Source organism: Canis lupus, chromosome 12, assembly GCF_003254725.2.
Source record: "Canis lupus dingo isolate Sandy chromosome 12, ASM325472v2, whole genome shotgun sequence".
Lineage (NCBI taxonomy): Eukaryota > Metazoa > Chordata > Mammalia > Carnivora > Canidae > Canis > Canis lupus.
The window spans coordinates 47,237,684-47,254,682 of NC_064254.1; the positions used below are offsets into that span (position 1 = coordinate 47,237,684).

General features: G+C 34.2%; 1 protein-coding gene and 1 pseudogene across 5 annotated transcripts in view; both read left to right on the forward strand.

Moving 5' to 3' along the window:
- The window catches only part of ORC3 (origin recognition complex subunit 3), a 60,865-nt gene that overhangs the window by 4,417 nt on the left and 39,449 nt on the right, over window positions 1–16,999 (forward strand). For 3 of the 5 annotated variants that reach the window (XM_049092344.1, XM_049092346.1, XM_049092347.1), the window contains 7 exons: window positions 5,362–5,459; window positions 6,963–7,107; window positions 9,705–9,809; window positions 11,035–11,186; window positions 12,457–12,590; window positions 14,266–14,425; window positions 16,587–16,700. In XM_049092344.1, coding sequence (XP_048948301.1) covers window positions 5,362–5,459; window positions 6,963–7,107; window positions 9,705–9,809; window positions 11,035–11,186; window positions 12,457–12,590; window positions 14,266–14,425; window positions 16,587–16,700 — 908 coding nt within the window. The remainder of the gene's footprint in view (window positions 1–5,361; window positions 5,460–6,962; window positions 7,108–9,704; window positions 9,810–11,034; window positions 11,187–12,456; window positions 12,591–14,265; window positions 14,426–16,586; window positions 16,701–16,999) is intronic. The other 2 variants (XM_049092345.1, XM_049092348.1) reach the window with 2 other exon arrangements.
- On the forward strand, window positions 1,285–3,058 carry LOC112658347 (high mobility group protein B1-like; annotated as a pseudogene).

The following is a 16,999-nucleotide window of genomic DNA, read 5'->3' on the forward strand; positions in this document are numbered from 1 at the left end:
CTTGCCTGGTCAGATGGTGAAGCATGCAACCCTTGATCTTGGGGTTGTGAGTTCAAGCCCCACATTGGGCGTAGAGCTTACTTAAATATATAAATAATAAGGCTAACTTAGATGGAAGTTTAAAAAAAGAGAGAGCTGGTTTTAAAAATCTCAGTGATTTCCTGGGGTGTGGTAGAGGAAGTTGACTGCAAAAGAGCAAAAGATACTTTTTGGACTAATGGAAATGTTTTCTAGATTGAGGGAACAGATACTTTTTGGACTAATGGAAATGTTTTCTAGATTGAGGGACCAGTTATGAGTGTTTATTTTTATTAGGACATAATAAACTATTAAAATGGGCATATTAAGAAAGAACCTTTTTTTTTTTTTTTTTAAATCTCCAGCTATCTGCTTAGTGATCATGTTAGGAAGAATTGACTTTTTCAAGCAAATCATGATAATACTATCAATATGTATTTTGTTCTGTAGCTGCAGATTAGAATCACTTGGGGAACTGTTTTAAAAAAAATTGGTTTTTTTTTTTTAGGACATAGTCGTCAATTCACGTACAGTTGCAAGAAAGTGTAGAGAGTTCCCTTGTGCCCTTTACCTAGTAATCTCAGTGGTAATATTTTGGGTATCTGGTATAGTATCACAATCAGAAAACTCAATATTGGTACCATCTATTGACCTTATTTAGATTTCAACTTGGGGAACTTTTTTTTTTTTTTAAGATTTAATTTATTTATTCCTGAGAGACAGAGAAGCAGAGACACAGGCAGAGCGAGAAGCAGGCTCCATGCTGGGAGCCCAGTGTGGGACTTGATCCTGGGACTCCAGGATCACACCCTGAGCTGAAGGCAGGTGTTAAACCATTGGGCCACCCAGGGATCCCCAACTTGGGGAACTTTTTAAAGATACTAATGCCCAGATCTCAAAATCAGAATCTCTGGGAATGGTACCTTGCTTCTCACAGGCTTATTATTTATACTTATTATTCAGTACTGTAAAGATTAATTCTGATGGAAAGATTGTGATATGGAATTAAGCATATTTATGCACTAGTTTTGAGTTAAAAAAGAAAAACTGAACTATACCACTGTTTGACGAAGGAAATAAATAACTTGCATTTATTGACAGGGAGTTTTCTAAATCATTGCATGATTCAGACCTTAGAGTGTTACTACTTCAGTTTGAGACCAACTAGATAATAAACCTGTGGTCAAGGAGCAAATAATAAAATGATGGTCATACTGAGGGGACCAGAGGGTAGAATATATGATTTATAAGAATCTGGTTTCTCATTAACAGAATAAACAGTGATCTCAAGTTCTACACTCTTAGACTTAAAGAAACATGAAACTTTCTGTATTCCCTGCCCCCACCCCCAATAAAAAGTGAGTGATAGACTTGGAAATAGTGAACAAAGAATAGTTACATTATATTGCAGTACATTGAGCTCCATAGAGACAGTGCTGGGGCAAGTGAGAGCCAGACGGGCACTGGGCAACTCTGTGCCTCACTGAGGAAAATAATTAAACATGGGCAAAGGAGATCCTAAGAAGCCAACTGGCAAAATGTCGTCATATGCATTCTTTGTGCAAACTTGCTGAGAGGAGCACAAGAAGAAGCACCCAGATGCCTCAGTCAACTTCTCAGTTTTCTGAGAAGTGCTCAGAAAGGTGGAAGACCATGTCTGCCAGAGAGAAAGGAAAATTTGAAGACATGGCTAAGGCGGACGAGGCCTGTTATGAAAGAGAAATGAAAACTTATATCCCCCCTAAAGGGGAAACAAAAAGGCAGTTCAAGGATCCCAGTGCACCTAGGAGACCTCCCTCGGCCTTTTTCTCATTTTATTCTGAGTATTGCCCAAAAATCAAAGGAGAGCATCCCAGCCTATCCTTTGGTGATGTTGGGAAGAAACTGGGAGAGATGTGGAATAACACTGCAGATGAGAAGCAGCCTTATGAAAAAAATACTGCTAAGCTGAAGGAAAAATATGAAAAAGATATTGCTGCATACCGAGCTAAAGGAAAGCCTGATGTGGCAAAAAAGGGAGTTGTCAAGGCTGAAAAGAGCAAGAAAAAGAAGGAAGAGGAGGAAGACGAGGAAGATGAAGAGGATGAGGAGGAAGACGAGGAAGAAGATGATGAATAAGTTGGTTCTAGCGCAGTTTTTTCTTGTCTATAAAGCATTTAACCCCCCTGTACACAACTCCTTTTAAAGAAAAAAATTGAAATGTAAGGCTGTGTAAGATTTGTTTTTAAACTGCACAGTGTCTTTTTTTGTATAGTTAACACACTACCGAATGTGTCTTTAGATAGCCCTGTCCTGGTGGTATTTTCAATAGCCATTAACCTTGCCTGGTACAGTATGGAGGTTGTAAATTGGCATGGAAATTTAAAGCAGGTTCTTGTTGGTGCACAGCACAAATTAGTTATGTATGGGGATGATAGATTTTCATCTTCAGTTGTCTCTGATGCAGCTTCTATGAAATAATTGTTCTGTTAACTGAATACCACTCTGTAATTGCAAAAAAAAAAAATGTTGCAGCTGTTTTGTTGACATTCTGAATGCTTCTAAGTAAATACAAATTTTTATTAAAAAAAAAGAATAGTTACATTTTAAATTATTTTTGTGATTGACTTATGAACATATTGCTTTAATGTTGGAGATTGCTAAACTTGAAGTAGTTCTTTTTCAGAGAAAATTCAAGTTTTGTTTCCCATTATGTATGAAAGATACAGAGCATGAAATGACATCTGATATCGGCAATGTCATTATAACTAATTAAATTGTTAGTGTTTATTGAGGTTTGATTTTATGTTAGATTATTCTAAGCCCTGTATATGTGTTACATAGTTTAATCCTCTCAGCAGACTGTGAGGAATGTATTATAATTATGTCCATTAAAATGTATGAGGAGGATACTTAGAACTTTCTCAATGATAGTGCTAGTAAGTGGCAGAGCTGGGATTTGAACCTAGGCTGTTTGATTCCAGAGCCTTTGGTCTAACCAGTACTTGGTACTGTCTCCATAATATGAGGCAAGTTTTTGCTTAGAACTTTTTCTGTTGAATTTCAGCTATCATTTATTAAGATTTGTTTAAAGTTTTAGTATTACTAAGCCTAATTTGTATAATTTGAAGTTTGCTTTGAAGTATATTAATTTTTTTTTACTGTGCTGACCTAAGACCAATAGATAAGGTTTCAATATGAGAATCTTAGAGGAATTGACAATTGACCCTGATTATAAGACAGATGGTATAGGAAAAAGGAAAACATATCCAGATTTTAGCACTTGCCTTCACTGGCTTCAATTCTTGAAACAGATTGCCTGAAGAAGTAGGAAGATGCCCTGCATTTTGCCCACCATCTGTCCCCTGACTTGAAGACACTTGGATGTGTACTTAAAGAGAAGACTGGTAACTCTCCCTCTTCTCTGTGTTCTCTGAATGACTGTACATCCACAAAAACGACTGGGCAGGAACTGGAGAGAATGAGACAGACAGACAGAGTCCTGTGTAGGAGAGGTTCACATTGAAGTAAAACACTGTGTGTAGGAGCAGGAGGGAACCTGTCTACAGCAAGAGCTTCTATTTCTTAGGTCTTCTCAATGTGTTTTTTACCTTTCTGATCTATAAATGACTGAGAGAAGTCATGGTAACAAGTTAAATTGTCCTACTGCTGTTTTCCAATTTCTGACAGTTTTTTTGTTAATATTTTGATGCCACATTACTCGGCACATAAAAAATTGATGCCTTGATTTGACACTTTAACATTTTATATGGTTTTATTCATTATCAAAGTAAAATGAACTTTTTCATTCTATTTAAGGCTACCTTGTTACTCTGCTTTGTCTATTAATAATGGTGTATTTCCCATTTTTGTTAGCATTTTTATACTATAACCTTGTCTATATCATTTTACCTTATGATGACTTCAGTATATTCTAAGGCTTTTGATAAACTTAAAAAACACTTGCTAAAAACTCTGAGTCAACTATGAACAGAAGCAAAGTTCCTTAACATAAAAGACAATCTGTATTTCAAACTACCAGTTAACATTAAAACTTGGTATTGGCTTCTGAATAAAATCAGGAACAAAATATGTATTTTCACTATTATTGAATCCTTTAAAAGTTCTAGTTGTTATAATAAAATACCTAACAGTAACAATAAGAAATGTGAAGGAAAGTAGAAAACTACAAGGAATGTAGAATATTTGACTAAAGGAAGAGACTTGTAGTGTTTTGGATGTAGATTTTCTAACGTATTACAAATATCATTTCTTCCTAAATCAATCTACATATTTGATTTTACCCAGTCAGAATACCACTTTAATTATTTTTGAGTAATGGCAAAATTTATTTGAAAGAATGGCTTAAAATATTTTGAAGAAGAATGATAATGTTTGGTGGTGGTAGGAGGGAAACCTGGAATTATTCCAATATGGAAATGCACTGCTGAGCTACAGCCATTTAATGATCTTAAATAGTTCAGGACAGCTGTGGGAATAGACTTGGATTTAGTAGAAGTTAAAAATTAGTTCCAAGTGCATTTGTAAGTATCTCGATAGCAAGGGTACTTCAAATCAGTGGGAGAAAGGATGGATTATTTAATAAGTGAATGTTTTCAAACTGAAAGTTAAAATCCAAGTGTGAGTCATGAAATCAACTTAGTCATAATAGTTTTAAAAAACAGAGTAGAAAAGAAAACATTTGCTGTCATATGATAAGTATTGTTTTTGTGGACCTTTGTAGTTTCTGTTAAATATCTGTGTGTTGGATTATATTGTAAAATGTATTCCATAATGTGGATCATGGTTTACAAAGTTTGAAAAGCACTGTATTTTGATAAATGGTGTTTTGATGAATGGCTAACCATTTGGAGGAAAAGATTGAAAAAGCATATAAAATAATACAGACTAAATGAAAGGCTGAACTAACCTATATCAGTTGAATAAAAGAATAAGAATCATGGTAAGAATCAATTCATAAAGGAGAATTCAGAGCAAATATATGAAGAAAAGTATACAAGGCTTTTGAGTAAGAGCAAAGGAAAATATATTAATATTAAATGTTTATGTCTCAAACTGAATCCATTAAATACTGTTAGCAAATCCAAAGTACATGATAGAAATATAATCTAAAAGTTAAAGATTTTTAATCTTTTAGATACTGTTACTATAGTAAAAATATGATATATAAATAAAATTAAAGGCTATTGAATGTTACCTATCTCCAAATATATATATATATATTTTTTTTTTTTTTTTTAGTACATATGTCAGCCCCATCCCTTACTGTGTGACTTTGCACAGAGATTTTCTAACTTTTATTATATAAAAAAGAAACTGACCTATTTCTTTCTGTGTTTTTAGAGGACTATTTTAATAAAGGGAAAAATGAGTCTGAGGACAGTAAGCTCCGATTTGAAACTTATCAGTTGATATGGCAACAAATGAAATCTGAAACTGAGGTGAATACTTTTTTTAATAATTTAATATTTCTCTAATTCCATAAATCTCATATTTGTTGCTTCCCATCTTCCTTACCATCAATTTTCGAGACTATTAATGAAACTTAGGTAATATTAGGTCAATAAATCTGCATATCCTAAAAAATACACTCATGTTCCAAGTATTAAGCATAGCTTCAGGTACTGGAACATACATTTATAATGATAGCTGCCAAGGCAAGGGGCTTTTTATATATCCTCACAACTTTTAAATGGTGGCACTCTTTAAATATCCATTTAATTACACAAGAAATTAAGTTACTTTAAAGAGCTTGTCATCCTCATGTCCAATTTCTATGTTCTTCATATTCCAGCTCTGAAATAACTTCTCTGCTGTAGCAGATTCATAGCTCTAGGGCCAACATCTTGAGTGGTCTTCTTTTGTTTGACCAACACAGTGTTGTATTTTTTTGGGTTTTTTTTTTTTTTTTTTTGTATTTTTTTGGTTTTTAATACCTGTGGGAGAGTTACACACTTTGTTACTGCTTCCTACTACTCTTACTGCTTTCCACCTATGGCTTTGTTCATTTATGTATTCCATGTGACCCTTGAAAGTATTTGAATTTATGGTTTCTAGTTTAGACCTTCATTTTTTAACTTAGATTGTGATGATCCTCCTAACTGATGTCTCTGCCTTTGATGTCAAACCCCTCAGGTCTGTCAGTAGTCCCTACAGCACCATTGGCCAAGTTAAAGTCTTCCCTTCAGGCAGGTATAACCCTGTGCCAGGCTGCAAGGGTTTTCCTGTCCTGTTAGTACAGCTTCTCCCCTCCCCTTCACAGTGCTGCCAGATTAACCCTTCTTAACCCTGATTTAATCATGTTGGTCCTTAACATCCCTGCAGTGGTTCTCCCCACAAGATAAAATCTAAACCTTTTTAACTTCGAGTATCATTTTTTCAGGCCTAGCCTCTTATTTGTCCAGGCTCATTCCCTACCGCTTCTCCTGTTCTTGATGCTTGTTCTGTTTGTGGTTCCCTAGCTGGTTGGTGCTTCCTTCCTTGCTTCCTCTACTCACCATTCCTTCTAACTTTCTTCTCCCTATAATTACCTCCCCTCCATCAGCTGCTCTAATGCTTTGGCTCAACTACGTCACCTCAGCATAAGCTGGATAGTCCTATCTTTATATTATCATAGGACTCTACATATGTATTTTAACTGTAAGTGTTCTTCCTCAGTTTTTTTTTCACTTTTTTAGGATAAAGACTACTTTCTATCTTTCATTTTTAAGATGGTTAGTAAATGTTTGTTGTATAAATAAATGAGATTCTTTGATGAGGGAATCCAAAGCACTAATGACTGGAAATTTAAGGAAAAAAAAATTTTTTTATTTCTTCCATCTAATAATCATTTTACATGTAATCTTGGAATCATGGAATTCATGACAGTTTTCTTTCCCAAACTTGGAAAGATTCATTAGATTACTACTGATAATAATTCATGAAGTTTTGTGTTTTCTTTGTAGCGACTACAGGAGGAATTAAATAAAAACTTGTTCGATAGTCTAATTGAATTTCTGCGGAAGTCTTATTCTGGATTCCAGAAGAGCTCAAGAGACTGGGGCTGCCAAATAAAACTCAGAGAAATTCCAACTGCTGCTCTTATTCTAGGTATGTATGGGTGTATGTTTGTTTCTTTAATTAGTGGTTTTGTTGATGAGAAGAGTGGAGAATAACTTGTTTTGATAAACCTGTTTTGTCTCTCATATAGAATGAAGCTAATTATAGTTTGCTTTACATACTTTCAAAACCAATAAATGTTCCTTATACTGATCATACATCTGTAACTTAAATAGAGATTAGCTAGTACCCTCTTCAACTTTTTGTTAGGCAAGTGAAAGAGAAATATATTTGTGTCACTCCTTAGTTCTTTTATGAGAATATATGATATTTGAATTCGGTAATAAAGAAACAACCAGTGGGTTGATAGATTAGATTTATATGCTTTTTTAAAAAATTGTCTTTTCTGTGGCATTATCTATCACTTTAATTTTATATTCCTGTGCTTAGTTTCTCAATCTTAGATTGTTTCATAATACTATATTATTATTGTTTAGAAGGGGGTTTGGATGAATTATATATAAACTTTCAAACTGCAGATTGCAAATTTCTTAGGTACTTAAATACCCATTATTAATGTCCCATTTTAACCAAACTTTTGGTTGTAGGGTAATAAAAAAAATTTATGTGGATTACTGGCAAATTTTCTTCTTTCTTTTGGAAAGAAAGTTACATCTATTTGGATTTCAAATGTACTCTTCATTGCACTTAACTATTTATTCAAGGTTTGTTATACTAGTGTGTACTAAGATAACTTAATTTTGTTGTTTAATACTGCCTTTAATACTGTTCATTACCCAAATCTCATTCCTGATGTTCAAGGCATTACTTATCAAAATTTAATGTATCTACAAATAACCTCCAAGGGATATTAGTAAATGCAGTTTTTGTCAATAGGTCTGAGGTGGGGCCTGAAATTCTACATTTTTAACAGGCCTCCTGCTGGTGTCCATACTGCTGATGTTAGGACCACTCTGAGTAACAAGACACAGGGAGTGATTTTTATAACACTTTTTGTAATAATTTTATGTAATTTTTATAATATGAACAGCTTTTCAGTACAGCCTGCACTTAATTTCAAAACCCTTTCCATTTATGGGTGAGAAACTGAGGCCCAGTGATGACCAGATTATACTGTTTGGTGCTTTGTTTCTATACTGCCAGGTTATAATAATTGGAGGTGGAGTGATGGCTAATCAAGAGTGATGGCTTGATAGATTGCTGAGAGCACTGTTTAAATCCCTTCCCTGCCTACTGCCAAAAGGAGAAAAGAAGCTAATGGAAATGTTATATTCCAAAGTCAGTAGTCTGAGGAGAACATTTTCCCAGTTAAAGATATTGCTAATTTTGTTTCTGATAGACCAGTCCATTGTTTTAAGCAACAGAATGTTAAATAGCTTATAAAGTCAGTGAAAGACAAACCAGTATTTTGCCACCTCCCAAATTTGTTTAAAGATGCAGTATCAGAATCATAGGCCATAATGCATGCTAGGAATATCATTTTGATTCTGTAAAAAAACAACAACAACAACAAAAAACACAAACTGTAGTCCAAGAATGCTTAAGCACAGTTACACATTTTCTGTTTTCAAAAAAGTGTATGTCCATTTAAAAATAGCCTGCCAACCTTTTTATTTGTTGGCTCTCCTAGAAGAAAATTTTTACTTCTTGTGGCTTGGATTCTGAACCTTTTGTTGTTGTTGTTGTTGTTTTTTTCTAACCAATTGAAGTTTTATAGTAGCAGTTATTAACTAGTTTCAAGATGTTTACTGTTGGCACCTAAGTGCCAAAGCACTTTTTAGAAATCACAGATTGTGACGTCAGGGAAAGTATCAGTAGAATTTTTTTCCAATATAGTGAGGAAGTTACGCTTAACTCTGATAGCCATAGGCACAGCACTACACTCTGATTTGTGGATATGACAACAGGGGGCTTAGTAAATACTTAAAGGACCTAAAGTTTTATTCATTTTTAAGGCTCTTCCCTCAGAAATTAGCTTAATGTATACTTTACCTATTGTATTTACTACAACAGTCATTGATAGTATTAGTGATTGGATTCTCCTCACTTGATGTCAGAGTCACAGTAAGCCTGGAATCCATAGCCTTTATTTTTTGAATGATTATTTTAAAGAGTTCTTTATGAATTTAACAAAGCAATGAAATTACTTGTAAGTTTTCAAGGGTTAACTATACATCCTCAGTAACTTTTTTTAAAGGGAAATAGTAGGGATGCTTAGGTGGCTCTCAGCTGTTGGGCATCTGCCTTCGGCTCAGGTTGTTATCCTGGGATCCAGGATCGAGTCCCACATCGGGCACCCTAGGAGAAGCCTGCTTCTCCTTCTGCCTAGGTCTCTGCCTTTCTCTGTTGTCTCTTATGAGTAAATAAATAAATCTTTAATTAAAAAAAGAAAAGAAAAATAAAGAGACATTGTATAAAATACGCTTTCTGGCAACTAAATATTGTATGCGCCTCCAGATAGCTATTGTTAAAGGAGGTCTCTTCATTTATGCAGTATATTTTCTTGGTATCTGTTATTAATCGTGTTTAAAAATATTTTTATTTAGTAATTCACTTGATATGTTCACCTTGTTGTTATATTGTTAATAATACAAATAATGGTGCAATACTGATGTATTATTCCGTAGGTGTGAATGTGACAGATCATGATTTAACATTCAGAAGTCTAACAGAAGCTCTTCAGAATAATGTCTCTCCATATGTAGTCTCATTACAAGCTAAAGATTGTCCAGGTACAGAATAAATGCCATAATAATCTTGGTGAGAATGTTACAAATCTCTTCTGACAACCCCTCCCCCCCCTCAGCTATCTCTATCCCTTTTTATTTGTGGGAAGAGCATGGCACTACATTTTTGGCAGGGTGAGGTTTATTGCCTATCACAGTAGTCTTGACTGTTGCACTACTCTTTGCTACCCTTTGCTTCATTTATTCCTGTTCCACCCCTGCCATATTAGCTTTACAGCCAGTAATAGTCTAGGCATTTTTATGAGATGTGTTCCTTAACCCAGTAGAAGTTTAATAAGTTGGAAAGTTTGGGACAGGGAGCTAAGAATTAAGGATTGGGGATTGGGCAGCTCTTATTTAGCCCAACAGAGAATAGACTATATAGGTTCATATTTACAGCCTCAAATCATCTTGTTGTTCTAGTCTGAAAGACTAGAATGGCAAAAAGTAGTCTATCACCTGAGGTAATCTTCAGTATATGAAGCCATTAAATCACAAAGAATGTGGACACTAAGAGTAAAATGGGCTTAGATTTGAACTGACATAAGGACTTTACGTGCTTATATTACTTTCATATTTATAGACTAATTAAATAAAAGCCCTTAGTACATCTTTTAAAATGACTCTAAGGAAGGTTTGTAATCAGTAAAATAATTTACATAACACTTTTGATCTTTTTTGAGAGGACTTAAAAACCTTTTGCTGACTAGTGTGATTTAAATATATATTGTTTCTTGGGCAGCTCCGGTGGTGCAGCGGTTTAGCGCCGCCTGCAGCCCAGGGCGTGATCTGGAGACCCTGGATCGAGTCCCATGTCAGGCTCTCTGCATGGAGCCTGCTTCTCCCTCTGCCTGTGTCTCTGCCTCTCTCTCTCTCTCTGCATCTCTATGAATAAATAAATAAAATCTTTAAAAAAAATTAAAAAAATAAATATATATATATATATTGTTTCTCATATAATTTTTAATTTTCATGTTTACACATTAGCTTAGGTAACATATTTATAATGGACAATATACATAAGCTTTGACTTAGTCTGAATTCGTGAAATTTAAATATTAAGGAGAAGATACTAACAAACGTTAACAGTTAATATGTTAAATATTGTGTAAATGTTAAGTATAGAAAAATACTTTCTACCAAATGTAATCTACTGATCAAGAACTCTCAGATGTTTCATATTTGTTTTACAGGGAGATGAGCTTTCTTATATTTTTTATCTATTTTGCAGATATGAAACATTTTTTGCAAAAGCTGGTCTCACAGTTGATGATGGACTGCTGTGTAGATGAGGAAACCAAAGAGGGAAGTATTCAGGTTGCCCAGAAAAAGACACACTGTTCAATGGATTCTCTTTCCAGTTGGTATACGAATGTCACACGGGTAAGTGTAAACTGACAATTTTCTCTCAGGAAATTGGCATATGATTGAAGAGGCTTAGAATTATATTAAATGTAGTACTGTTTTGTTTTAAAGAATGTTCTTATGTGCTTTAGCTATTAATAGTAGCTACTTCTATTTTGTAAGGCTACTAGAATTTAAAAGTATTTTTTTTCCAGTATGCAGTCTAATTTCTGATAAGTGTTTAATTTCTTAAAAGGCCATTGTATTTGTAGGACAGTATCATCTAGTGACAAAAACAACGCCAGGAATTGGTTCTGTTCTAGATACTATCTTTGTGACGATGGCTATAACTTTAATGTGTTATCTCTTAGGTAGATCCCTCATATTTATTTGCTTTTGTACAGTAGAACCATGCTGCCAGTTCCCACTGTCAACTTAGTCCAATGAGAAGTAGTCATTTTGAAAAAAAATCTAATTTGTTCCGCATTTAGAATTCTTGGGGAATAAATGATCTGTAAGTAAAGTATTTCCAACAAACAGAAAGCTAAAAAGAGGTTCCATTCTACCATGACAGTCTCTAGTGAAAATGAATAACCTTAGTGATTCATGAAGAACTGCAACATAAAACCACAGTTTTAGTTTATGATGCTGTGTAGCCAGATAGTATGGGGAAAAATACTGTGGTGACATTTTCTGATAAAGGTGTTTGCTGAAGTCAGTCATAAGTGAAGTTTCATTTTGCTTTATATAGGGATTAAATTGGGTCTAATGCTTATCATAATATCTTAATTTGATCCACAATTTTAAATCTTCTGGAAATCAAATGCTACATGCAGTTTATGTCAGCTGTCTTTAAAAGATTCAGATTGGATCAGATGATATGAAAGATGCTTTTCAACTTAAAGTTTAACAGTAGCATAGCAGCAAGTAGTGTTGTTTATTGTATTTTATTTAAAAATACTAGTTTTCACCTTAAAGCAAAGCAAAATATGTAACATTCTATTTACGGAAAAAAATAATTTATAGAAAATCTTCTCCCCTTTTCTGTTGTTTTCTCAGTAGAAAATATAAGTATTTCATATGAATTATAGATTTTACTGAATCTTTTTCTTCTTGGTTATTGTTCCCATGTCAGACACAGAAGGATTCTGCTAATAACTGTTGGAATGAGTTTCTCTTTATTATATGGGAGAAATAAAAGAAAGTGTTACTGTAAAATAATAAAGGGAGATATATAAACATGTGATTGGAGCATTGTTTGGGTGGTAAGGCTTACTTTTAATTCCTTCTTTTCACAATGGCTTAAAAGAAGACAGACCCAAAAATGCCCAGGAAAAAGAGGACTTCTTCTAGCCAATGGCAATCTCCTCCTGTTGTACTTATCTTAAAGGATATGGAAAGCTTCACCACAAAAGTACTCCAGGACTTCATAATTATCAGCAGGTAGATGATATATCACCTGGCTTTTACATAAAATTCTTTTTATTAAGGAAATATACAACTTTTAGCTTGAAGAGCAACCTTTTCCAGAGAAAATGAATGGTAATTTAATCTTCATTTTAATACCAACTGGATAAAAACCAAAGTGATTTCAAATTCCTTATAATTGAATGTTCAAAGACCTCCTATCAGATTTTCATTTGCTTTTTGACCTAAGAATGAGATCAAAAGACTAAAGTTAGCCAATTTTTAATTAGTATGACAGGGCAGTATAAGATGTAGTTTCTTTCATCAAGGTCATCTGTCTCTTACTTTCCCATTAAATGCATAAACTACTCCAGATTGAGATATGTTTGCCAGGTCTTATTTTCTGATACCTATCCACCCTTAGAAGCTCTGACTTGTATATAGCTCTTCTGAGCAAGTATGTTTGCTAAATAACATTATCTTATACTTGAAGTGAGAAACTACTTTAATGATCTCATTAGATTTTCAAGGCAGTCCTGTGAGATTCAGAATTGAAGTAACTCCCCCTATTTAAAATCCAGTGATATGTGTGTCCCATCGTACATTTTTTAGGATATAGTTTATCTTGTTTTTTTTTTCTATATGTTAACTTGCTTGATAGTTATGGCTACACTTGTCTAAAGCTATATTGTTTTATAATTTACTAATATAATTCCTATTGTGATGGTGTCTTTTTTTTTTTTTTCTGTATTGAAACAAAGATTTCTAGATCCTAAGACTTTTCTTAATGGTAAAACTGAATTGCTTTACGTGCTTTAAACATGCAGAATAAAAAGAGTGACAGAAGAGCTGTGCTTTTTTGGAGCTTAAGCTTGTGACTACTTTTGCCATCTAAAGTGAGAAAGATCTCACAACAGTAACAGAATCTAAGCACAGTACGTTTACGAAGGTAGAATTGTGTATTGATAGAGTACTGAACAGCAATAGCCAATAGGAGGGAACAGGCAAAATCCTCAGCCTTGGTACAAAGGGCTCAAACCCACAATAGCTCTCAAAGATAGTGCTGTTTTACTCTGTGGAACTCATTTGTGTTTATATTGGGAATGCTAAGAATAAATTATGGCTAATAAATTTGAATTAAGAATACAAGGAAAGGATGTAACATTTTTAAATGGTATCCATTAAAAATTGGCCTTACGTGTGTGTAAGGAAAGTTTCCTAATTCTTAGCTATTATGTACAGCTGGGTGACGTCGTGTCTGTTAGAAATGTGCATAAATAGAACAAGTTACCTTGAAAGTTTTTGAGTTTCATGTCACTTAACTCTTAAAGCATAGGCTGGATGTCTATTAGGAAGACCGTAGGTAGGGCTCAAACTTTGAGTGAGAAGTTAAATTGAATGATACCTAATTCTTGTAACATTTGAGATTATATAACCTAGAGGGAGGCATTTGATCTCTTTGGACGTTTTTATTCTTATAAAATGAGAGGATCTGTTAATAGAGCAATTTCAGGGCTAGAATGTCTGAGAAATAACTGTATTACTTTAATAGGGGAAACTGTAACCTAGAAAATTTGAGTATTTGAAATGATACTCCTCAGCAGTGTCCTACAGTATGCATTCAAATAAAGGTTACCTTAATTTGAAATTTGATATGTTAAAATATATTCCCGAAAGAAATCCCACTTTTTTATTTTCCTTTGAAAACTAGTCAACATCTACATGAATTTCCACTAATACTCATTTTTGGAATTGCCACATCTCCTATTATCATCCATCGGTTGCTTCCTCATGCAGTATCATCTCTGTTGTGCATAGAACTATTCCAGTCTCTGTCCTGCAAGGAGCACCTGACTACGGTACTTGATAAGGTAAAAAGAAAAAACTATACCAGTGAAATAGTTTGAAAAGACTGCCAAGAATAGATTAGAAATATAAATGTTAGTGATAAATTTCTGCATCTCTCAGAGTATGAAATTGAACGTATTTCCTCACATTTCTTATATTTAGTGATTTTTATAAGGTACAGTATTGCCTCCTCAGAATATAAGCTTTTTTTTTTTTTTAAAGATTTATTTATTTGAGAGGGTCTGAGAGAGAGCTCGCATACACACACAGAGGCAGAGGGAGTGAGAGAAGCAAACACTACTGAGCAGAGAGCCCAATGTGGGGCTTGATCCCAGGACCCTAAGATCATGACTTGAGCCAAAGACAGACATTCAATTGACTGAGCCACCCAGGCGCCCCAAAATACAAGCTTTATAAAAAGAATGATTGTAAAAAAAAAAAAAAAAAAAAAAAAAAAAAAAAGAATGATTGTAACTTCCTGTTTTGTTTTTTTTTTAAGATTTTATTTTAAAAAAAGCATTTATTTGAGAGAGTGAGAGAGAAAGCAGAAGCAGGGGCAGCGACAGAAGGAGAGGGAGCCCGATATCGGGCTCGATCCCAGGACTCTGGGGTCATGACCTGAGCTGAAGGCAGATACTTAACAGAATGAGCTACCCAGGTGCCCCTGATAATATCTTTCTATATCTGCCCATTGATCGGTCATAATTCAATGGAAAATTTTGGGTTTTTAATCATTTTTAATAGAATTTAATGACTTCTAATAACAGGAATAATATTTTGACTCATATGTTATGTAAAATAATTTGTAATTTTTGGTAGACTCTTTTCTGCCATTGCTGCTCTTGACAGAAAATACATACTAACATTTCCTTAAACCTTTGCTCTATTTTTCTACCTAAATTAGTATTAGTTCTGTGTTTCTACCTAAATTGGTAATGACCTTCTGCAAATTGTTGCCTGACTCAACTTTTTTAAGATGTGCCTTATGCTACTTGTGAAGGTGAACAATGACAACCTTCCATTTATTTACTAACCTCTTCTTCATTTTTTTTCCCATGAAGGTGGTATCCATTGATATACTGATACTTTGGGAAAATTTTTCCAGCTACAGTATTTAAAATTGCTTGGTTGGGCCATCTGGGTGGTACAGTTGGGTAAGCATCCAGCTCTTGTTTTTGCTCAGGTGGTGGTCTCAGGGTGATGGGATCTGTCTGCAGCATCAGGCTCTGCGCTCCTCATGGTGTTTGCTTAGGATCTCTCTCCCTCCCCTCTGTCCCTCCTTCCCATGCTCTCACTTGCTCTCTCAAATAAATAAATACATAAAAATAAAATGAAATGAAATTGCTTCTTGTGGCCAAATGCATTTGGTCTTCTATAACTATGTTTCTGCTTTAAAAGCCTAGTATGACTTTTCATTTTCAGATATAAATTCTTCCTATAGGCCATTGAAAATTAGCTGAATAATTCAAATTCAGCTATTTTATATATATATATTTATTTTTAAAGATTTTATTCATGAGAGAGAGAGAGAGGGAGGGAGAGGCAGAGACTTAGGCATAGGCAGAGGGAGAAGCAGGCTCCCTTTGGGGAGCCCGATGTGGGACTCTATCCCAGGATCTCGAGATCATGACCTGAGCTAAAGGCAGATGCTCAACCATTGAGCCATCCAGGCATCCCTACTTTGTTTTTTTTTTTAAGTCCTACTTTATGTTTTTTAATAGGCATCTGTTATTACAAGGTTTTTCATTCAACAGCACATAATGTGTTACTCTTCAGTAATGTGTATCAGTAGGGATAAAAAAAAATCTTATAATAAGAACTGCCAAAGCCTATAGCTTCATTGGCTTCTGATGGGAGAAAAGGGATTGTAGTTAATAGATTGTATTTTTTTTAATTGGCAATTGAATGGTAGATGATAGATATCTTTGGTTCTGGAGGGGTAGTATGAATGGCTTCTGTTTTGGGTTGTGACTGTTGTATAAATTAAAGTCTTGGTTAAAAAAAGTCTTGGTTGATATCAGACCCCCCCCCCCCCCACACACACACAAAAAACCCCTTAGCTACTGTTATAGCTTTCATAATTATGTGTCATAGTATCATTCTTTGTTTCGTTATATATACTTGATATTTATGAAGAGTAAAACCAATAAGGAGTGTATCCTACCCTTCTTTTATCTTTTTCAGCTACTTCTTACAACTCAGTTTCCATTTAAACTAAGTGAAAAAGTGTTACAGATTCTGACCAACATATTTTTGTATCATGATTTCTCAATTCAAAACTTTATAAAAGGACTTCAGGTAAGACAGTAATGGGTATGAAAATTTATAAGCTAATTCTAAATAATTTTAATTTTATTTAATTTTAAATAATAAGCATATTTAAACTATTTAATGTGGTAAGGCATTTTAAATGGCAAAATCTAAAATAAGTAAATTCAAGTTCTATTATTCTAGGTTCTATCAATCCTTTGTTACCTTGCAGCAAAATGTAGAGAGTGTGTTAATTAGGATGTCAAAAATGAAAAAATACACCCCATTGCCCCCTGCATTCCAGTGATTCTTAACTATTTGTGGGTAGGGAGGAAGGGACTTTTTTT